Source organism: Diplotaxodon limnothrissa, linkage group LG16 (assembly GCF_057381915.1).
Source record: "Diplotaxodon limnothrissa isolate DT_005_m linkage group LG16, D_limnothrissa_male_GT1.1, whole genome shotgun sequence".
NCBI lineage: Eukaryota > Metazoa > Chordata > Actinopteri > Cichliformes > Cichlidae > Diplotaxodon > Diplotaxodon limnothrissa.
The window spans coordinates 1,240,442-1,264,636 of NC_140611.1; the positions used below are offsets into that span (position 1 = coordinate 1,240,442).

The following is a 24,195-nucleotide window of genomic DNA, read 5'->3' on the forward strand; positions in this document are numbered from 1 at the left end:
AAACCGAGCAGCATCACTGACTTTCAGCTTGTTGTGTTTGTGGATATATGACTGACTTTAATTATCCACAAAATCATCACATTCTCTGTAAGATTAAGGTCGACTATTGAACGGCGTATATTTTAAAGGCTTTAAAACCAAGTTAGTACAAACATCCCTAATGTCACATATCTTTGCCGACATGTGGCCAACAGCAATGTTTCAATGCTCTTCATTATTAAACATTGGCACATAAATAAGTGACATCATATACAGTAAACTTACTTTTGAAAGTTTACTCTTCGGCCGCTCCGCTTCTGCCCTCTGCCGTATTTTTCGGGAAAATTATCCACACCCACCACCGCGCTATGAATTGTGGGATATATGGGACCATGAAGTGTACACCGGACCACACTTCAAATTTGGGGAAATCGATGGCACATTTGGAGTACACTTCGGATTGGGACAGCCGTCGTGTCGCTGTGAAGTAATAGGTCTCAAAATGTGTACTCAGGAGCGTGCGGTCGCTGGATTGGGACACAGCCAAGGTCTGTAGCTGTGTCAGAGCAAGCTTGTGTGAGCCAACGGTGATATCTGTACACGCAGTACCTTTAAAATACTCATGTGTCATTCTCCTGCTAGCAGTGGAGGAGACTTTTCTGCTGAGGAAGAGGCCCTGCTGTCCTGCCGTCTTACTGGTGCCATTGAGGGATCAGCGGCTGCTGTATATTCTTCTCGACCTCGAGTATTTGGACTGAAGGACTCACAGACACGTTTCATATTTAGCTCTATACAATTTAAAAATTAAAAAAAAAATTCCTGGCCACCCATTTTCTTATTCACGAAGGCTGTATGGAGACATTTTGGTTATTGCCACAGACGCTTTCTCTTACTACGGATGGAGGATGTTGCGGTTTTACAACCCATGGACTGAGAAAGGACTCAATAAGTAATCTGTTCACATATTCCAAGGTTAAACACAAGTGAGTCTCAATTAAGTGAAATGTTGGAACTGATGCCAACATTTTCTTCTTTCTCCCTGTTTAAATCCCATTCATATAAGGGACCCTAATTTTATCCTGCTACAAACATATTCAGCCAGTGTTATTTAAGTTTCCTGTAAACTACACATGTGAAGCAGATGTGAGAGAGGCTGTGATGAAGTCCTGGAGTTTTTAAGGATGTACGTGCTCCAGTCCAGAAATTTGTATGATATGTTGGCCACAGGTGGTAAAGTGCTGTCACACCCTGAATAAACTGTCCTCTGTTCTTCTTCTAAGCTGACATATTTGTTACATAATCATGTGGTTTATCAGAGGGGAAGTGGGGATTTCAGAATACTGGAGCCCAAGGTTAGGTGCAATAATATTCAACCATAATATTAGCTTTTAACTAAGTCTTGTCAGTTAGCTGGTGTTGTGTCAAAAGGACGATCTGATATCCTCGTGTCAGCATTGTTCCCACATCATCATAATTAATGTTGTTCCAGTTTCAACATTGCAGGTGACCAATCACCTTCTTGTGACGTCATTCCTTTGCGACTTCGAAATACCCGCCTTCGAGTATTTCGAAATACAAGTGAAGAAGCGAGAAACCGCCGCCTGTCCGCCGAATTTGAAGTCAATTCGCCTGTCCGCCGAATTTGAAGTCAATTTAGAATACTTTTCTTTAATAAACGGTAAGCATTATACATATGTTCCTCACTTGGCTTGCTGTTTGTTTGCTAGTGATAGACTACTTGACGACAGCATTAGCTAACCAGTGTTACGGTAAGCATTATACATATGTTCCTCACTTGGCTTGCTGTTTGTTTGCTAGCGATAGGCTACTTGACGACAGCATTAGCTAACCAGTGTTCTCTAGACCAGCGTTCCCCAACTTTTTGGGTGTTTCGTGGCCCGGGGGTTGGGTCAGGCAAAATTGCACTAGCTTCCCTGATCATTTTACAAACATAAGTGAAGAGAATCTGGACTAAAAGGCCTAGACTTATGGTTGTGTGCTGAATCTATGAATCAAACTATCACCTGGAAACATAATTAACTGGTCCATAGCTGTGAAACTTGACATGAGTTCTTGATTCTATGGAGATTAACAGTAATCCAGATATTTACAAATTTGTCCAGGGACATCGCGTAAATGTTGTCCCTGGGACATCGCGTAAATGTTGTCCCTGGGACAAAGTGTAAATGTTGTCCCAGGGACATCGTGTAGATGTTGTCCCAGGGACATCGTGTAGATGTTGTCCCTGGGACATCGTGTGATAGCTTGTTAATAATGGAATGAAAATTATTGATTGTTATTAACTTGTGAAAAAGAAGTGTAACAAATCCACATGTTATGTTCTTACACCCTTACAGAAACTGTGACTCCTTCACAATGTCAGGTAAATGTCAACTCATGTTGAATAATCAACCAATCAAGCCTTTTATTATCACATGCAATGTTACACGTACAACTGCAATGAAAATTTCACCCCCTTCTGACCATACATATATTGCTTAAACATCCCATTGGGAAGGAAGGTCAGAAAACAATTTAATTCATAGATGAGGGGAGAGGAGGAGAAAAAAGAACTACAACCAGACAAAGCTCCTAGAAGACTGAAATGGATGATGGTTGCAGCATGCAAAAAGAAAATGATATCTGTTGACTACAGCATATGCTTTCTCACAGATTACCTTGTGGGAGTAGCTGGACCAAACTCTATTGGTATTTCAAGTTTGAAATCCCTGTTTGACCAGACAAACATTTCAGATGAGGTACCTCTTGACATAAAAATCCTTTTATGTTGTCATAAAACTAATGTTAAATTCTGCTTTAAATACACTTTATTGTACAATTTACTTAATGAATCGTATTCCTTAGTTCTGTTTTTATTTATATGTATTTATTTATTTGTTTTATAAGGTAATAGATGGCCTAATCTATTTGCAGTGTGAGGTATGTTGAAAAGCTTGTTTGATCATAATGACATAGCATGTTTACGTTTTTTGTAATGTATTTGAAAACATAAGTGTATTTATGTTATTTTTATAGAATTTCCCTCACATTTATCCAATACCAAGCCAAATCACTGGAAAAATTTTGGATGGGTCCACAAGAGCACAAAGTGCATACTTTTTGAAGGTATGACTTGGACTGTGGTAACTATGTTCTTATCACAAAGGGTTTATAAGTTGCCACTATAAACAAACAGCATTTTCCAAAATTGAAGTCTTGTCAGAAGAACCTGAAAAATACCTTTCTGAAACCTTTTCTGTGTAAAGACTTGCTCAAAAGCAATGCACACAGATTAAAACATTTCTGTCTTGGCCAACTGATAAAGAAAACCAAAAATTGAGTGGTGCGTGTTGAGTCTGTGGTCTTGATTTGTTTCGTACACACTATAGAACTTAATTAATGTAAACAAAAAATGACACTTTCTATATGTTTGTGTATCTGCAGAATTAATTACAAGTCTCACCTGACAAGCTTTCGCAGTTTTGCAGTGTCATTCTTGACAGAAAAACATACTTGTCACATTATTTTTATTTCCAGAAAAACATCTTTCAGATGTATGAGAAACTGATTGGAGCCTGTCTGGAAAACGGCAGCCACTGGACCTTGTTTGTAAGTTGCACAGATTTTGCACTCTCTCTAGTGCATGATACTTTTCAGTGTCCCTCATTAGGAAAGCTCACGGCCCAAGCCTACCATATCCATCTTTTTACAAAACAGTTTTGTGACATACCCAAGAGGACCATAGTCTATATGAATTCATTTGGCGAGTCGGAGGTCAGAAAAAGTGCGGTGTTGAAAAACTGGAGGTAATTAATTAACATATTTAACATAACATATTTAATTTAATTGAAATCATTACCGAACGTGGTTATTGATTTCTCTATATGCTTTTTATTTGTAATAACTGCGATCTCTCAGCTCATTTGCTTCAGCAAGAGGCTGCACTGGAGAGTGGACTTTGTCACATGTGAGCCACCCACATCAACAGGATGGGAACTCATGTGGAGTGCATGTCATAATGGTACTGAAAACTATAGCTTTAACCTATATAAGTAATGTTTACATTTTTGTCTATTCAGTTTTTAAAGCCTTAGAGGCAGGATGGTAAAATCTCAATTTTTGTTGTAGATTGAACCATTTCAGCAGTAATGCTTTGGCTTTGGTTGCTCTATTTTTTTTTTCTCGGGGGGTGTAAAAAAAACCCCATTTCTTTGTTAATCTAATTCTTTTTGTTCTTTTTTTTTTTCTTCTTCGTCAATTATTAGTTTCCCCAATCTCTCATTGACGGTAAAACACAAGTGGAGGAGTACAACACTGAAATCACAAAGCTCAGGTCCCGACTTTGCCACTACTTATTTTCCTCAATAGGTAAAGATAAAATTAGCCGCCTTCTTTTTCTCTAACATTGGAAAATGTAACTTGTACTTAAACAAATTATATTTTGCAGAACGAACTAGGAAGTGCAGTCAGTGCTGGTGTGTGATTGCAGCCAAAGACCGGGTACACTATGACATGTCCTTAGCCATATAGATTGTTTATATAATGGACTTTGTTCATTTGTTTTTTGTTTGTTTATTTCTTCTTCTTTTTTTTTTTTTAATTCACAGGTGCAGTGCCAGAAATGTGGTGCATACAAGCACATGCGTTGTTCAAAGTCTGTTTGTGGCATCTGTATCTTCTGTGAGAGTAAGTCACAATATACAGTTGTGGTCAAAAGTTTACATACACTTGTAAAGAATAGAATATAATGGCTCTACCGAGTGTCCCGTTATTTCTAAAACTCTGATTTTTCTCTGATAGAGTGATTGGAACAGATACTTCTTTGTCACAAAAAACATTCATGAAGTTTGGTTCTTTAATGACTTTATTATGGGTTAACAGAAAAAAGTGATCACATCTGCTGGGTCAAAAATATACATACAGCAGTGCTAATATTTGGTTACATGTCCCTTAGCCATTTTCACTTCAATTAGGCGCTTTTGGTAGCCATCCACAAGCTTCTGGTTGAATCTTTGACCACTCCTCTTGACAGAATTGGTGCAGTTCAGTCAAATTTGATGGCTTTCTGACATGGACTTGTTTCTTCAGCATTGTCCACATGTTTTCAATGGGGTTTAAGTCAGGACTTTGGGAAGGCCATTCTAAAACCCTTATTCTAGCCTGATTTAGCCATTCCTTTACCACTTTTGATGTGTGTTTGGGGTCATTGTCCTGTTGGAACACCCAACTGCGCCCAAGACCCAACCTTCGTGCTGATGATTTTAGGTTATGTTGAAGAATGTGAAGGTAATCCTCCTTCTTCATTATCCCATTTACTCTCTGTAAATCACCAGTTCCATTGGCAGCAAAACAGCCCCACAGCATAATACTCCCACCACCATGCTTGATTGTAGGCACGGTGTTCTTGGGGTTGAAGGCCTCACCTTTTCTCCTCCAAACATATTGCTGGGCATTGTGGCCAAAAAGCTCGATTTTTGTTTTGTCTGACCACAGAACTTTCCTCCAGAAGGTCTTATCTTTGTCCATGTGATCAGCAGCAAACTTCAGTTGAGCCTTAAGGTGCCGCTTTTGGAGCAAGGGCTTCCTTCTTGCACAGCAGCCTCTCAGTCCATGGAGATGCAAAACACGTTTGACTGTGGACAATGACACCTGTGTTTCAGCAGCTTCTAATTCTTGGCACATCTGCTTTTTGGTGATTCTTGGTTGACTCTTCACCCTCCTGACCAATTTTCTCTCAGCAGCAGCTTGCGTTTTCTTCCTGATCTTGGCAGTGATGAAACAGTGCCATGCACGTTATACTTACAAACGATTGTTTGCACTGTTGCTCTTGGGACATGCAGCTGCTTTGAAATGGCCCCAAGTGACTTTCCTGACTTGTTCAAGTCAAAAATTCTCTTTTTCAGATCCATGCTGAGCTACTTTGACTTTTCCATTGTAGCGTTTGTGGGCGTTTGTATCCAATGAGCCCTATTTAATTGGCCTAAGAGAAGTCACCAACTGTAGTCACTCATAATCACTCGCAAGAAGTGAAGAGGCCATGCTATGAAGCTCAGTTCACTGACAACTTTCTAAGTCACCAAAATTGCTAATTCATGTTGCTGTATGTATATTTTTGACCCAGCAAATGTGATCACTTTTTTATGTTAACCCATAATAAAGTCATTAAAGAACCAAACTTCATGAATGTTTTTTGTGACAAAGAAGTATCTGTTCCAATCACTCTATCAGAGAAAAATCAGAGTTTTAGAAATAACGGGACACTCGGTAGAGCCATTATATTCTATTCTTTACAAGTGTATGTAAACTTTTGACCACAACTGTAACTAAACAATGTCCAAAAATGTTTAAAGTGAAAATTTTTTTCGTAATTTTGCCTTTGCACACCAGGACTGTGTAATTAAAGTGGACGTTTCAAGATCCAGTTTTTACACAAAACTATTTTAGACATAACTGTGTCGTATTGTGGGGATTTCTCTTCACAATTAAATTGATATAGTGCTGTTTATATCATTCTTCTTTATGTAACAGCACAGTGCAGCACAGCAGAGGGAAAGGAGTTGTGCAGCATAGTAGGTGGCTATACAGGAGGAGCAATAGAAGTAGCCAGTGAAGAATGTCATCAGGGAAAGCATCAGGCAGCGAATGACAAAGGAAAAGTTCCTAAGGGAGAGGACATCTGCAGCAAACCGACAAGTAACAGTGAGATAGGAAGACTGACAGTCAGAGATGAAGGTACACAGACTGAAAGAGATGAAGGTACACAGACTGAAGACAAAGAAAAAGAAGCAGAAGTATACGGCACAAGTCTGAGTACAGATAATGCTGCTGCTGCTGATGTTGACAGGATCGATGCAGATACAGAATTCCAAACTGATTCAGAAGGAACTAGTACAGTTTACAGAGTGCATGGTCGCTTATCTGTACCAAGCTCAAAAAAGAAAACCTACACAATAACAGAAGACGAGATCAAGCGCAGAATCAACGCAGAGAACATGTCAGTTCATGTTTTCAGAGGTTTGATTGGGGTAGGTATACATTTCGTGATTTTGATGTCACCTGAAATAAATCCGGGTTACTCGTATCAATGAAGTGACAATGTGGCTGGAAATTGTGCATTTGCTGCAACATATACACAATTACACCATGTAAACAAAAGCATTTAACTTTGTGCGTGTGTGTGTGTCTCTCTCTGCTCTTTTGGTGTTTGCACTTTTTCTTTTTTAGGTCCGTAAAGCCAAACTGCCCGCAATGATTCTTGACAGGCCTAAGAAGGCCAAAACTAAAGTAACAGTGTTTAGTGTTCTGAGTGAAGAGGAGGCTGGGGAGCTAGCCCTCGGGTTTGCCGGAAGATTGGCCTGTGATGTCACAACAGACATGGTCTGTAAAGGCATCGACCATTCAAGTGCTGATATGACAAAGTAAGTTAGTAAAACAATATGAAAGTTGTATCTTTTTTGGTATTATTTGTCATTTCCCCGTATTTGGGTTATTGGTGTAACATTGTTAATCTTACTTTCTAATAACAGACAGACTCTTCTCAAAATCCAACACAACCTTAAACATGAGCTGACTGATTCCTCAACCTTCAGTTTGCTGACACACACCTTTGGCCCCGCTGCACTGGATTCTGTCATTTCATTCCTGTGTGAAAAACTTGATCTTGTCTCTTAAATAATGAAACCTTTTGTGACTTTTGTTTGTTCTGTAAATCAGAATCTTGAAAATTGTTCATTGTTGTTCTAAGTTTGTGTTAACTATTTGGCAAAAATGATTGGTTCCTAATCCAAACAGGATAATGACTGTTCTAACACATATCTTAAAAATTCTACAAAGAAAGAAAATTATCACATATGTTTCAATATGAATGTATTTGTGTCACACTTGGTTTGTAGTAGCTTTCCTGTTTTATTTTGAGTTTTGGTATGTTTACACTGTTGTCATTTTTATTTCCCGTGTGTTCGTCTTCCCTTATTAGTTTTACTGTATTTAATTAGTCTGATTTAATAACTTATAATTATTTACTTTCCAGTGTGTATATAAGCTCCTTGTTTGGATTATTGTTTGTTTGAGTTCTGCCTGTCTTTTCTATTAAAGATTTGGACTTTTGGACTATTATAGTCCATAACTCCATGGACTCATAACTCCAACAGTTTTATCGCCGATCTCCGACTCATCCCAGAGATCTCCAGAACACCGGAGGCTGCCCACTCTCCCTGGCCAGGCGGAAGTGCACGCAGACGGCGCCGGGATCGTAAACAAAGGCGAGGTAGGCGCGGAGGGCTACGGGCTACGGGCTACGGGCTAAGCTAAAGCTAACACCACACCGGCTGCCTTTACCCAGAATTTTCCTCACCAATGTCCGTTCTCTGGCAAACAAAATGGATGAGATACGGCTCTCCATCACTAACAACAGACGGATTATGGACTCAAATGTCATGTTTTTTCACCGAAACATGGTTGAACAACAGCTGCCCGGACAATGCTATCGAGTTAGCAGGACGCCACACACACCGAGCCGACAGGCTAGCAGATGACTCCGGCAAGACCAGAGGTGGAGGTTTGTGCATTTATATTAACAATGCTTGGTGCATGAACTCCACTACTACTGAGAGTCACTGCTCACCTAATGCGGAGTTTTTAATGGTCAAATGCAGACCTTATTACCTCCCCAGAGAACTCACTTCTATCATACTCACTGCCGTGTATATCCCCCCCAACGCTAATGCTAGGTTGGCCATGAAAGAACTTTCTGCAGCCATTAACAAACACCATGAAAGAACTTTCTGCAGCCATTAACAAACACCAGAATAAACACCCCGAGGCTGCTTTTATTGTTGCTGGCGACTTCAACCACACCAACTTAAAGACAGTCCTCCCCAGATTCCACCAACATGTCTCCTGCCACACCAGAGGAGACAAGACTTTAGACCATGTGTATTCCAACCTGGCTGGAGCCTACAAAGCCACACCCCTCCCCCACATTGGACAATCAGACCATCTCTCCCTGTTCCTCACACCTCGGTATTCACCACTCATCCAACGTGTGAAACCTGCTGTGAGGACAATTAAAGTGTGGCCAGAGGGGACAGACGCAGTGCTCCAGGACAGATTTAAAAACACAGACTGGAATATGTTCACCCACACAGACCTGGACCAGTACGCCTCATCTGTATTGGATTACATCTCCGAAACCACAGACAGTGTCACCACCCAGAAACGGATCACCATGTACCCCAACCAGAAGCCTTGGATGAACCGGGATGTTCGTCTCCTCCTGAAGGCCCGCAACACCGCCTTTAGGTCAGGAGATGCACACGCCTACAGTACAGCCAGGGCTAATCTAAAGAAGGGCATCAAAAAAGCCAAACACCATTACAAAAAGAAGGTAGAAGAACACTTCTCCAACTCCAACCCCCGACGCATGTGGCAAGGACTCCAGATCATCACAGACTACAGGACCACCAAACCCTCCCCCGCATCCTCTGATGTCTCCTTCCTCAACAAGCTCAACAACTTTTATGCTCGCTTTGAGCGAGGGAACCCCACAACCACAACCAAAGCAGACGTGACGCCAGACCACCAACCTCTGACTCTCTCCCCCACCAATGTAGGAGCGGTGCTGAGCAGGATCAATGTCCACAAGGCTGCAGGTCCTGATGGCATCCCCGAGCGTGTTCTCAGAGCGTGTTCTGGGGAGCTTGCAGGAGTGCTCACAGACATATTCAACCTGTCCTTGGCCCACGCTGTGGTACCGGCCTGCTTCAAATCCACCTCCATCGTCCCGATACCCAAAAACTCCAACCCATCTTGCCTCAATGACTACCGCCCAGTAGCACTCACCCCCATCATCACTAAGTGCTTAGAGCGACTGGTCCTAGCACACTTCAAATCCTGTCTCCCCCCCACCCTGGACCCCCACCAATTCGCATACCGCCAGAACAGGAGCACAGAGGATGCAGTCTCCATCGCACTGCACTCTGTCCTCTCACACCTGGACAACAACAACACCTACGCCAGAATGCTGTTTATAGACTTCAGTTCAGCATTCAATACAATCCACCCCTCACAACTCATCAGGAAACTGACAGACCTGGGCATCAGTTCCCTCATCTGCAAATGGTTACTGGACTTCCTGACCAACCGCCCCCAACATGTCCGGCTGGATAACCACTGCTCATCTACCATCACAATGAACACCGGTGTACCACAAGGCTGTGTGATGAGCCCTTTCCTCTACTCCCTCTTCACCCACGACTGCAGACCTGCTGATGGTTCCAACACCATCATTAAGTTTGCAGATGACACCACGGTGATTGGCCTCATCAGTGACAACGATGAGGCCGCCTACAGGGAGGAGGTGGATCGTCTGGCTGAGTGGTGCGACACAAACAACCTGCTGCTTAACACCGAGAAGACCAAGGAGCTCATCGTGGACTACAGGAGGAATGCTGACCCACATCCACCCATCCACATTAAGGGGATGGCTGTGGAGCGTGTGAGCAGCTTCAAGTTCCTGGGAGTCCACATCTCTGAGGATCTCATCTGGACGACCAACTGCTCCAAGCTGGTCAAGAAGGCTCACCAGCGCCTCTTCTTCTTGAGGACTCTGAGGAAGAACCACCTGTCCTCAGACATCCTGGTGAACTTCTATCGTTGCACCATCGAGAGCATCCTGACCAACTGTATAACAGTCTGGTACGGGAACTGCTCTGCCTCGGACTGGAAGGCGTTGCAGAGGGTCGTGAAAACTGCCCAGCGCATCGCCGGAGCACCACTTCCTGCCATAAAAGACATCTACAGGAAGCGGTGTATGAAAAGGACTGGGAAAATCATCAAAGACCCCAGTCACCCATCACATGGACTCTTCACCCTCCTGCCCTCTGGGAGGCGCTACAGGAGCCTCCGGACTAAGACCACCAGGTACCGGAACAGCTTCTTCCCCACAGCTGTCAGACTCCTGAACTCTGCCTCCTGACATCTGACCCACGTTAAAACATGGACTGAACATACACACACCCACAATGGACAACTGTACCCTCAAACACACAATAATAACATGGACTGAACCACCACTCACAACCACCAGCACTTTATATAGCCTCTGTAGAATTATCCACATATCTCACTTATCTTAACTGCACTACTGTATAGCTCTGTAATAATCATTCTGTACATACGATAATTTTTAACCCTACAACTGTTTACAACTTGCACAGTTCCCATTTCTGTATAGCTGTATATCTCAGATTCTGTAAAGTTATTTATTTCATATTCTGTATAGTTTTTCATATTTATATCCTGTTCATAGCCTGTACATAGCTTGTACTCACTACAGCCTGTACATACTTATAGTTATAGAATATTCACAACATACTTCATACCGTGTACATTATAACATTCCATAATAGACCCACTTCTGTAATATATTTACATATCTATATTATTGCTAATATTTATTGTAATATATCTATATCACTAAAGCACTTCTGGATGGATGCAAACTGCATTTCGTTGCCCTGTACCTGTGCATGTGCAATGACAATAAAGTTGAATTCTATTCTATTCTATTCTATTCTATTCTATTAGTGGACCTCGTAGGTTTTTATTCTGTGCAATTGGTAATTGACTGGGTTTAATTTAGTGGCCTGGAAAACAGGCCGGAGGGGTCTGGTCATTTTAACCCCCTAAGACCCGAAATCTTCCATGGCATGCATTTTTAATTTCTCTTTGATATTTGGGCCGATTGGAACCTGATGAATGTAAAAAGAAAGAATTACCAGATTTTTTTTTTTTTTTACCTAATTTTTGTTTCTGAGAAAAATGAGAGCCACATATGAGGACATTAATTTGAAATTTCGATAGAACAGTTGCAGTATAATGTCTTCGTAACTGTAACTCAGGCACTTGTTGATCAAGATTTAGTATTTTGGTCTAAATAACCCAAAATCTGATGTCCACATATGTGGATGCCAGGCTGGAGTAAAGTGTTAGAGCTATTTATACCTATGTAAACTTTTATACACTGGTTTATACCTGTCTTGTTTCAGAAAGGTTTAAAAGGGTAATGTCCACAGTTTATTTGTTTGTTTATTTGTTTTAATTCAACATATTTTATTAAAGTAATTGAGCTTGAACACAGAAAAAACTGAATCAAATAATCATAAAATCAAATCACTTGCACTATACTGAAGTCTAATCTACTCTGAGCTAATGCCGGTTTCCAACACTAATGATCGGGTGAAGGAGAGAGATGAGGGTGTGCACGGCCACTGGTGCTCTTATCCCTGTTCTGTGTGATACAATCCAACAGGAAAGCAGTCAAACCCTTGGACATTAGCCAAGTTAACGTTCACAAATATATACACACAGAGGAACTCTGAGCCCCAATGTCAGCATTAGCACAAACATGCCACTTCATACCAAATCTCAGTGTGAGGTCAGGTGTTAGTCTCATTCCATTATTCTGGCTATATTTTCTTACTCATCATTACTATTAAACTTATACTTAAGACTAACTATTAACAAAATCACACCCCAATAACTCATTTATTACACTTTGTATTTAATCATAAAAAGGCTGGATGTTGAAACCTTTTACTTCTATTTTGTATGAGCCGGGGGTTCTCAACAGCTGATACTCTATGTCCAAAAAGTGACAGGTATCGTTTTATGGAGCAAAAAACTTAAGAGCGCATATTTTATAAATAATACCAACAATTACAAATGCAGACCTTTAATAGTAATAAGTAATCCTTTATTTATAATGCATAGCAATATAAAAATAGTAACATATGAAAATATTACAATGGGCACAGATGAATTTGTATCAAAAACAGCAACCAAGCCAAAGTAATGAATAACACACATAAATAACAACTGCTTGAGAGAGCAAACAATTTCTTTTCATCTGTTCCTTGGCAGAAAGTTAAGACAGCTATTCAGCTTTAGGTTTCAATAAACAGAAGTAATGGATGCAGTCCCTTTGAAATGTCACACAAAAGTCTACTTGTGCATATACTTAGCTTTAACTCTTCTCTTTTTTGTTTTGTATTCCAAAAGGTTTTCATTTTCTCCAGAGGATGTCTCTCTTTCAGTGGTTATCGACTGTTCACATTCATTTTGTTAGGGTTGGAATGTCGATGCTGGCCGAACGTTTCTTGCTAGAATGCAATGGCCTAATTTTGCGTGCATTATCTGTCGTCTTTATTTCGTACTGGCATATACTTTTGCCTACTTCTTGTTTTGTTTTTAAGACATTTGTATGCAGTTCATCTATCATTGCAGTAATGCCCTCTGGAATGAATGCCCACTGTTTAACTGTGTCTAAAACAGCATTTAGTTTTCCAACCGCATCTTCTGTGCATTTTTTGTCTGTGCTTTCAACTACAGGAGTGTCATTCAAAGTTGATAGAGGACTTTTCAGAGAGTTTTTCATTTGTTTAAAATGGCTACAAGCCACCTTCAGGCAAGCACATGTGTTATAGTGAGAGAACGTACAACAAGTGCACTGAAGTGTTTCAGCCGATGCAAAAAACCACAGCTTTCCAAACAAACTTGGCATTTTTATCACTTTCAAGTCCTCACAGTGTACAAAGTAATGCCTTTCTTTCACTGCAATTCTTGCCAAGGTAGAAATGTTTGTTTCCATGTTTGGATAGATGTCATTGTCAACCTCTGCTAATTTTGCAAGTAACACTAGATGCTTGCAAAGAAGTCCTCGTAAGCCATATGTACAGTTGCAGTAGGACTCAACAGGGCAGACATCATACACTATGTCTTCTCTTGACTCAGATGGGACTTGATATGCATTAACTCCATGGCTGTTCTTGACTGTAATTTTAAGAGCCCAACCACTTTCCATCAGTCTTCAAGCAGAGTCTGAAACTTGAGACAAGGTGTCAGCAAACCTTTTTTTCATGCGGCCCACATCTTGCAGGGTTTTTATGACTGAGAAGTAGTCGTCGGCCTTCCCTAGGAGCACTTCAATCAGATCATCCAGACGCTTATTCTTGTAGCCAGATAAAAACTGGTATTTCAGGCGGTGGAAAAATCTGAAAAACAGTTATTTGAAATGATTAGTAACTGTAATTGAAGGAATTTAAAGTTTAAATCAAGACTGTATTATTTTTTTAAAAATTGGAATACCTATTGCACAGGTCTTTTATAAAGGAATGCTCTGTGCCGGTTTAGCTGATTTAGGCAAATCCACCTACTCTGTTTTTTGTTGTGATAACATAAAAAAACGCTGCTAGAATTTAAAGGATTTGCCTAAAACCTGTTCTGGCAATGACATGACGAACCTACTCAGTTTAGCCTCTTGGATTAATTCATAATATCTTTTTTTCAGCTATGTGCCAATTGTGAGGAGGGAACCTGTGACCACCAGGACTGTCAGGAGGTGGTCAGAGGAGGCAATAGCGGAACTACAGGGCTGTTTCGAGGTGACCGACTGGGAAACACTCTGTGAGCCTCACGCCGAGGACATCAATGGGCTTACTGAGTGTATCACAGGCTACATAACTTTCTGCACCGACTCCATTGTTCCAGCTCAGACTGTTCATTGTTACCCAAATAACAAGCCGTGGGTGACTAAGGACATCAAAGCCCTCCTCAACAACAAGAAGAGGGCTTTCAGAGGGGGCAACAAAGAGGAGGTGAGGAAGGTCCAGGTGTTACTAAAGGACAAGATCAGAGAGGCTAAGGACAATTACAGGAGGAAGCTGGAGTGGAAACTCCAGCAGAACAGCATGAGAGAGGTGTGGAGGGGCATGAAGACCATCACTGGATTCAGGCCAACCAACAGCAGGGGAGCTGAGGGAGGTGAGAATAGAGCCAATGAGTTGAATCTGTTTTTCAATAGATTCGACACCACAGTGTCTGCTCCCACCCCCACAACCTCACCTGCAGTCAGCCTGGAATCCAGAGCCACACCACTGTGCCAGCCTCTCTCTTCACATGTTGCCTCCTGTGAGAGTCCTGACACCCCTCCCCCACCCATCACCTTCACTCAATACCAGGTTGAGATGCAAATGAGGAGACTTCACTCAGGCAAGTCTGCTGGACCAGACGGAGTGAGTCCCCTTGTCCTCAAGACCTGTGCCCCCCAGCTGTGTGGAGTCTTTCATAAACTGTTTATGCTGAGTCTGAGTCTGCAGAGGGTCCCGGTGATGTGGAAGACATCATGCCTCGTCCCTGTACCAAAGACGCCTCGTCCCAGTGGCCCCCAGGATTACAGGCCCGTGGCACTGACCTCCCACATCATGAAGACCCTGGAAAGGCTCATCCTGGACCAGCTGCGACCCATAGTAAGACCACATCTGGATCCCCTTCAGTTCGCTTATCAGCCTCGTCTCGGAACAGAGGATGCCATCATCTACCTGCTCAATCGTGTCTACACCCATCTGGACCAGCCGGCGAGCACTGTGAGGGTCATGTTTTTTGACTTTTCTAGTGCTTTCAACACCATCAGGCCGACCCTCCTGGGTGATAAGTTAGCAGCGATGCAGGTGGATGCTTCTCTGGTGTCCTGGATTGTTGATTACCTGACAGGAAGACCACAATATGTACGTCTCCCACAGTGTGTGTCTGACAAGGTGATTAGCAACACAGGGGCACCACAGGGGACTGTCCTCTCCCCCTTCCTCTTCACCCTCTACACCACAGACTTCAGCCACTGCACAGAGACCTGCCATCTTCAGAAGTTTTCTGATGACTCTGCGGTGGTTGGATGCATCAGCAGGGATGATGAGACAGAGTACCGGGCTGTGGTCGACTCCTTTGTCACGTGGTGTGAGCAGAATCATCTGCAGCTCAACGTGGCAAAGACCAAGGAACTGATCGTGGACTTCAGGAAGACCAGGAAACACTTGACCCCTGTTTCAATCCAGGGGGTCAGTGTTGACATTGTGGAGGACTATAAATACCTTGGAGTACACATTGACAATAAACTGGACTGGGCTAAAAACACCACAGCACTTTACAGGAAGGGCCAGAGTCGTCTCTATTTTTTGAGGCGACTGAGGTCCTTCAACATCTGCCAGAAAATGCTGAGGATTTTCTATGAGTCTGTTGTGGCCAGTGCGATCCTCTATGCTGTTGCATGCTGGGGGAGCAGGCTGAGGGTCGCAGATGCCAACAGACTTAATAAACTGATCCGTAAGGCCAGCAATGTTGTGGGGATGGAGCTGGACTCCCTCAAGGTGGTGTCGGAGAGGCGGATGCTGTCCAAGATAAAGACAATGTTGGATAACACCTCCCACCCACTCCATGACATGTTGGTCAGCCACAGGAGCTCGTTCAGTGAGAGACTGAGATTACCGAAAAGCACCACTGAACGACACAGGAAATCATTCCTGCCTGTGGCCATCTCCCTGTACAACGCATCCACTTAACACACTGTTTGCTGCTACAGCTACACATGTTTCTTTTCCAAATATTTATTTATAAGCGACTTATGTATGTATGTATGTATATATATGTATATATTGTACTATTCTTAGTTAGCGTATTGTCTGTCTTGTCTTAATGTTGGTTTAAAATGGAGCACTGTAACAAAAAATAATTTCCCCCAGGGATCAATAAAGTATTCTGATTCTGATTCTGATTATAATGTCCATGAAGGGTTAATGAGTTCAATTTTTCTAACACAACACTGAATGGGTCCTCCTGGCATTGTGACACATGCACACAAAGTTGTGTATCTTTTCCAGTTCTTTTTTTTTCGTCATTCAGAACACTTCTTCTAATTATATCGTCCATTTCTGGTGGAAAAATAACGAAGGTTTAATTAGTCAATATTCATTAATTCATTTTAACTTGTTTTGGGGTTTTTTGCAATACAATGTAAATATTAAATAAAATATTAAAAATATATTGTAACGGTGGACCCAAGAAATACCAGCCGGAGCGACTTTGACAATGCAGAACTTTTTATTAAACTCGGGGTTGTACGTGGACACATATACTCCCGCGCTCTCTTTCTCTGCTGTCACGTCCGTCTCCTCTCCGTCTGTCACTGCCAACATATAAAGAGACACAATCACTGTCAGATCCCAGCACACCTGTTCACCCCGCCCCTGCGCCGCCCCGGGAGCTCACTGCGTCACCCCTCCTCTGCAGCTGGCCAAGGACCACACCCACGCCACGCCACATATATATATATATATATATATATATATATATATATATATATATATATATATATATATATATATATATATATATATATATATATATATATATATATATATATATATATATATATATATAAGCTCCCAGGCCTCTGGTAGAGGACCCGAGCTTGAAGGATAAACCGCCCGCAGGGGCGTGCTGGGTGTTTTTATATATATATATATATATATATATATATATATATATATATATATATATATATATATATACAGTGGGGCAAAAAAGTATTTAGTCAGCCACCGATTGTGCAAGTTCCCCCACCTAAAATGATGACAGAGGTCAGTAATTTGCACCAGAGGTACACTTCAACTGTGAGAGACAGAATGTGAAAAAAAAATCCATGAATCCACATGGTAGGATTTGTAAAGAATTTATTCGTAAATCAGGGTGGAAAATAAGTATTTGGTCAATAACAAAAATACAACTCAATACTTTGTAACATAACCTTTGTTGGCAATAACAGAGGTCAAACGTTTACTATAGGTCTTTACCAGGTTTGCACACACAGTAGCTGGTATTTTGGCCCATTCCTCCATGCAGATCTTCTCGAGAGCAGTGATGTTTTGGGGCTGTCGCCGAGCAACACGGACTTTCAACTCCCGCCACAGATTTTCTATGGGGTTGAGGTCTGGAGACTGGCTAGGCCACTCCAGGACTTTCAAATGCTTCTTACGGAGCCACTCCTTTGTTGCCCGGGCGGTGTGTTTTGGATCATTGTCATGTTGGAAGACCCAGCCTCGTTTCATCTTCAAAGTTCTCACTGATGGAAGGAGGTTTTGGCTCAAAATCTCACGATACATGGCCCCATTCATTCTGTCCTTAACACGGATCAGTCGTCCTGTCCCCTTGGCAGAAAAACAGCCCCATAGCATGATGTTTCCACCCCCATGCTTCACAGTAGGTATGGTGTTCTTGGGATGCTACTCAGTATTCTTCTTCCTCCAAACACGACGAGTTGAGTTTATACCAAAAAGTTCTACTTTGGTTTCATCTGACCACATGACATTCTCCCAATCCTCTGCTGTATCATCCATGTGCTCTCTGGCAAACTTCAGACGGGCCTGGACATGCACTGGCACTGCGGGATTTGATTCCCTGCCGTTGTAGTGTGTTACTGATGGTGACCTTTGTTACTTTGGTCCCAGCTCTCTGCAGGTCATTCACCAGGTCCCCCCGTGTGGTTCTGGGATCTTTGCTCACCGTTCTCATGATCATTTTGACCCCACGGGATGAGATCTTGCGTGGAGCCCCAGATCGAGGGAGATTATCAGTGGTCTTGTATGTCTTCCATTTTCTGATGATTGCTCCCACAGTTGATTTTTTCACACCAAGCTGCTTGCCTATTGTAGATTCACTCTTCCCAGTCTGGTGCAGGTCTACAATACTTTTCCTGGTGTCCTTCGAAAGCTCTTTGGTCTTGGCCATGGCGGAGTTTGGAGTCTGACTGTTTGAGGCTGTGGACAGGTGTCTTTTATACTGATGATGATGAGTTCAAACAGGTGCCATTCATACAGGTAACGAGTGGGGGACAGAAAAGCTTCTTACAGAAGACGTTACAGGTCTGTGAGAGCCAGAGATTTTCCTTGTTTGAGGTGACCAAATACTTATTTTCCACCCTAATTTACGAATAAATTCTTTACAAATCCTACCATGTGGATTCATGGATTTTTTTTTCACATTCTGTCTCTCACAGTTGAAGTGTATCTCTGGTGCAAATTACTGACCTCTGTCATCATTTTAAGTGGGGGAACTTGCACAATCGGTGGCTGACTAAATACTTTTTTGCCCCACTGTATATATATATAATATAAAACAAACAGGGGCTAAAAGAAGCTAAACTTTCATATGGTATGTCTCTGGCAACTTCTACATGATGTCCCAGGGACAACATTTACGCAATGTCCCAGGGACAACATTTACGCGATGTCCCAGGGACAACATTTACGCGATGTCCCTGGGACAACATTTACGCGATGTCCCAGGACAAATTTGTAAATTTCTGGATTACTGTTAATCTCCATAGAATCAAGAACTCATGTCCAGTTTCACAGCTATGGACCAGTTAATTATGTTTCCAGGTGATAGTTTGATTCATAGATTCAGCACACAACCATAAGTCTAGGCCTTTTAGTCCAGATTCTCTTCACTTATGTTTGTAAAATGATCAGGGAAGCTACTGCAATTTTGCCTGACATTGTTATGACAGCTTTATTCACCTGTACATTTATTATATATCATAATATATTGACGGGGGAGGTATATTCACCTGTACTTTCATAATAAATCATAATACATTGACACGCAATTCTCTGTCTGGTTCGCAAGTAGCCTATCACTAGCAAACAAACAGCTATCCATTTCAAGGAAAACATGTATTATGCTTACCGTTTATTAAAGAAAAGTATCTTGAGAGGAATTGAAATTGCTGGATTGGACGACAAAAGGTTGAAATTGCTGGATCGGCGGACAAAAGGCGATTTCTCGAAGAACATTTCTTTTTGTAAGGCGGGTATTTTTCGAAGTCGCAAAAGTATGACGTCACAAGAAGGTGATTGGTTACTTGTAATGTGGACCCTGGAACAACATTTATGGTGATGGCAGCTACATTGTAGCCACAGCCACCCTGGGGCGCACTGACAGAGGCGAGGCTGCCAGACACTGGCGCCACCGGGCCCTCTGACCACCACCAGTAGGCAACGGGTGAAGTGTCTCGCCCAAGGACACAACAGCCGAGACTGTCCGAGCCGGGACTCGAACCGGCAACCTTCTGATTACAAGACGAACTCCCAACTCTTGAGCCACGATTGCCCCATTTGACATATGTGAAACATGTCAAATGTATCCCTCATGAGTGATATCACAAACAACAAACAACAAACAACATTCCTGTCACAAGGTAGAAGCTGCAATCACTTTTTGGCAGTGATTTTTTACTTCTTATTCATTCATTTGACATTAAAATTACTTTTTTAAAGAGTAATCTGGCCAAGAGGACAGCAGAAATTACAATAAATATAATAATAGTTCTCTAAACATATTTTAAGTGTCCCAAAAGGACTGGGTTTGTTTTCATATAGTTACAATAACACAGAGTTATAAATATACTTGGAAACAATGGGTTGTTATTAAATTTGATATATAGCCTTTTGTAAATCATGTTCACTAAAGTCTATTTACCAATATAAGTAAAGACATTGGAAATCAGTTTTTGTCAGACGATCACTTTTTGACACAACACCGGAGGTAAAACAGGTATGATCCTTCATATCTGGAGTGGGAAGGTGCAGACATAAATTCAGACATCTCTGGATGTTTAAGAGTTTAGAATTTCTCTGGTTGATTGGCTTTAGTCAGATAATTCAGTAATCACTCAAGATTAGTTCCCTAGTACTCCTGAATTCAAAGAAATATGTGCTTTCCCACAGGTGAACTCAGGTGACATGAAAGAAGTAGTGGATGTCCTCCTCCTCTGGCACAATGGTAACTCAGAAAAGCTCCTTGGAGTAAGGAGATCTGGCTCAGAAGTGGTTCTTTCTAAGAACGTATATCTGTATTTATAAATGACATACTAAGGATGAGTAATGCTTAAAGAATGAGGAAAGTAAGCAGTGACCAATGACACGTTTAACAATCTGTCATTGTTATCCACTATTCTATGTTTGTTTATGAGTACAAGATGCTTTTTTCTATCAGGTAACCTAAAAAATGACTGACTGCACCTTTAAAAATACTAACTTAAATAAACCAAGATAACCCAGCAGTCCATAGGAAATAATTTATTTTAACTGCAAATGTAAAAGTAAACATAAATGAACCACAGAGGAAGTGACATGACTTTGAGGACAGATGTGATCGGGTGGAAAGTGCAGAAAGCTGACTGATGTCCATCTGTGGCTGCATTCAATGTTGACCTGTCCTGTATCAGGCATTCAGGATTTTCTTTGATGGCCATTTAGCTCTTATGGCATGAACTTGCTCAGTGCATTATTATTGGCTTTTCTACAGTCTGATATTTGTTTAATAATTGATCGATACAATGTATTAAATAAGTTGATAAATAAGATGTTAAAAACGTCATCATCATATCAAACATGATCGATTTGGAGCGAGTTTGTTTGGCACATGCTGACTGCATTCTAATTGTAACCAGAAGAGGAGACGAGAGCAGAGAATAAGAGTGCAGCAGTTTGGTGAAAGGAACAGGAAAGGTGAAGAAGAGGTGAGCATCCAAAAGACGAGCAAGAGGACAGTTTCAAAGCAGACATCACGGCACAATAATATGGAATCAGAACGATGCCACCTTGAAACGAAACCGAAAAAAATATTGAAACCGAAAAAAAATATTGTAACTGAAATAAATGTACTGAAAAATCTTGTATTGAAACCGAAAAAAAAATTGATAGTGAAAAACAATTAATTGAAACTAATTTTTTTGTTTTCGCTTACAATTTTATTTTATTTTTTCGGTTTCAAACCATTTTTCAGTTTCAATCTGCTGGCACTGTTTTGGCGTCCGGGGAGCGCTGGGGGGGGGGGGGGGGGGGGGTGTTTCCGGCCCGCATGTATTTGCATACATTATAGAGGCCACTAGTGCTGACCAAGCTGCCATCTTTCTCTCTTCCCATCTTTCAATGGCTGCTTCAATTTCAGCTTGAACCTCCAAACCGCAAGTAAGTAATCATTTTTTGTCATCTTTTCTTGCTGTCCCACTGGGCTGGATATTAGTTTAGTTTTTTTTAGCTACATCTGGTGAAGTTGTGGTAAAATGCTGGTATTAGCCTATTCGTCGTAGCAAGCTAGCCTGAAGCTAATATTTGCTAAATTTAGGGACACCCGTGTCTCTTCAGGAGTTGGAGGCCGGTGTTCTAGGAGCGGATCTCAGGATCTCAACAGGCAGTGTTGGGCAGTAACATAATACATGCACCGGCGTTACGTATTTAAAATACAAAATATGAGTAAATGTATCCGTTACAGTTACTGTTCAATAGGTGATATTGAGAATACAGTTAGTTTGTTGAAATAAATGGATTACATGGCGGTGTTTTCCTGTTTCATATGTTAGGCTATGGTCTCTCTATTTTTGGTAATTCCACCCCGGTGGAAACCCAAACAAAACACGCAATAAGAGCCTCTAAAAATTATTATGCAAACATTATTTAATATGAAGGCAATAGCAGAGTGTTACAGGCATCGCCCTAAACAATGTAGCCTCATGGGCAGTGCTGCAGGGAGAATGGACTGCCATACCCGTTATGTGTCTGTGAGCGAGGGAGGGAGAGAAAGGAAAAGTACGAGCTGTCACCGGGCAGAAACAGGAGCTGGAAGCATGTAAATATAATAATAACCACTAAAGCCAAAAAGAGTGCCTGACGAGCCCAGCTGTAAGTAAGCTGTTAAGACTCAACTGTACACCATGTTCATGTTTTCCTCCGAAACAATAAGCAGCCTTTCAACGCCTCTCTCTGTCTCTCGCTAGCAAAGTCGACCCAGACAACAAAGTAAAGCTAGTTTTCAGCTATGAGCCCGACACGAACCCGACGTATTAGCCAGAGGTCCCTTTACTACGGTTCGGAGCCGCTGACCTGTTTTATATACGCGCTGAATAGTTTTCTACACGAGATCGCTGCAGCCTTACCTAATGTCCACCTACTGTTACTCATTTATATTAAGATTTTAACATCTAGTTGGTGTTGGTATGGCGAGTAGCCTTCAGTAATAGTAATAAATCACACAGCAATAGCACATTCATGTAGTTGTAAAGTATTCAGAATACATTACTTCTATAATCTTTGGTGGAATACATTTTAAAATTAACCTTCCCAACACTGTCAACAGGTTAGCACCTCATACCACAGTGCATCAAAGCAGTCTCATGAGCGCTGGGAAGGAGGAGCCCAGAGCCCAAAACAGACAGTGCAGGAGATGACAAGGTTAGTAATTGTGTGGTGAAAATGATACTTTGTTATCTTGATTGGCAAAAGAAAAGTAAATACAAAATCTGCTTCTCACATTTAGGGCATTTCCAAGATTTTTTTTTTTCTAAACTTCAATTTCTTTCATTACAGCTGTCCTGTGCCAGAAGTTCTGTTGACCCACAGTGAGAGGCATCATTTCAGAAACACCAGGAAGACTGAAACTCGTCACCAGGATCAAGCAGGGCTCGTGATCTTCACCAGCAGCTCCCTCACAAGAAGGATAAACCCAGCATTTCATAAACACTGATGGAGACCTTTGCTTTGTGTAATATTAGAAGTACTCAGATAATCCTCAGAGGGTCTGGACTTTTACATAATATAATAGAATAGAATTCAACTTTATTGTCATTGCACATGCACAGGTACAGGGCAATGAAATGCAGTTTGCATCCATCCAGGAGTGCTTTAGTGATATAGCTATATTACAATATATATTAGCAATAATATAGATATGTAAGTATATTACAGAAATGGGTCTATTATGGTATGTTACAATGCACACGGTATGAAGTATGTTAAGAATATTCTATAACTATAAGTATGTACAAGCTGTAGTGAGTACAAACTATGTACAGGCTGTGAACAGGATATAAATATGAAAAACTATACAGAATATGAAATAAATAACTTTACAGAAATCTGAGATATACAGCTATACAGAAATGTGAACTATGCAAGTTATAAACAGTTGTAGGATTAAAAATTATCATATGTACAGAATGATTATTTACACAGAGCTATACAGTAGTGCAGGTAAGTAATAGCTATAGCTATAGACTATAGTAATAGCTTTAAGTCCTGTAGAAAGTTAAATATATGTTGTGCTCACTGGTTACTCTAGTCTATCCTCACCTCCTCCATCACCGTGTGGTACGCTGGAGCCACTATCAGGGACAAACAGAGACTGCAGCGTGTTGTGCGCTCTGCTGAGAAGGTGATTGGCTGCAGACTCCCATCTCTGCAGGACCTGTACACCTCCAGGACACTGCGGCGTGCAGCTCGGATCTCAGCTGACCCTTCTCACCCTGGACACAGTCTGTTTGACCTGCTC

The 24,195-nt window shown here is 41.5% G+C and overlaps 1 protein-coding gene and 1 long non-coding RNA gene across 2 annotated transcripts; both read left to right on the forward strand.

Moving 5' to 3' along the window:
- Window positions 1-2,525: 2,525 nt before the first annotated feature.
- On the forward strand, window positions 2,526-7,129 carry LOC146615537 (uncharacterized). The gene is made up of 10 exons (XM_085373965.1): window positions 2,526-2,738; window positions 2,887-2,919; window positions 3,016-3,105; window positions 3,517-3,588; window positions 3,697-3,785; window positions 3,898-4,000; window positions 4,245-4,347; window positions 4,427-4,479; window positions 4,587-4,665; window positions 6,508-7,129. Exons 1-10 carry the CDS (start codon window positions 2,526-2,528, stop codon window positions 7,065-7,067), a joined length of 1,395 nt encoding a protein of 464 aa, XP_085230091.1. The 3' UTR covers window positions 7,068-7,129.
- A 14,671-nt stretch (window positions 7,130-21,800) lies between these two features.
- LOC146615538 (uncharacterized) lies at window positions 21,801-23,294 on the forward strand. Its single transcript, XR_014906964.1, has 3 exons — window positions 21,801-21,839; window positions 23,005-23,099; window positions 23,235-23,294. It is a non-coding gene; the product is annotated as an uncharacterized LOC146615538 (long non-coding RNA).
- Window positions 23,295-24,195: the final 901 nt, after the last annotated feature.

Bases quoted from the DNA above. Each gene is read 5' to 3' on its own strand.
- LOC146615537 (XM_085373965.1), top strand. From the start codon at position 2,526: ATGAGGGGAGAGGAGGAGAAAAAAGAACTACAACCAGACAAAGCTCCT. The intron at 3,589-3,696 runs GTAAGTTGCACA...TTTACAAAACAG, and splicing joins GCAGCCACTGGACCTTGTTT to TTTTGTGACATACCCAAGAG. The intron at 4,480-4,586 runs GTACACTATGAC...TTTAATTCACAG, and splicing joins TGATTGCAGCCAAAGACCGG to GTGCAGTGCCAGAAATGTGG.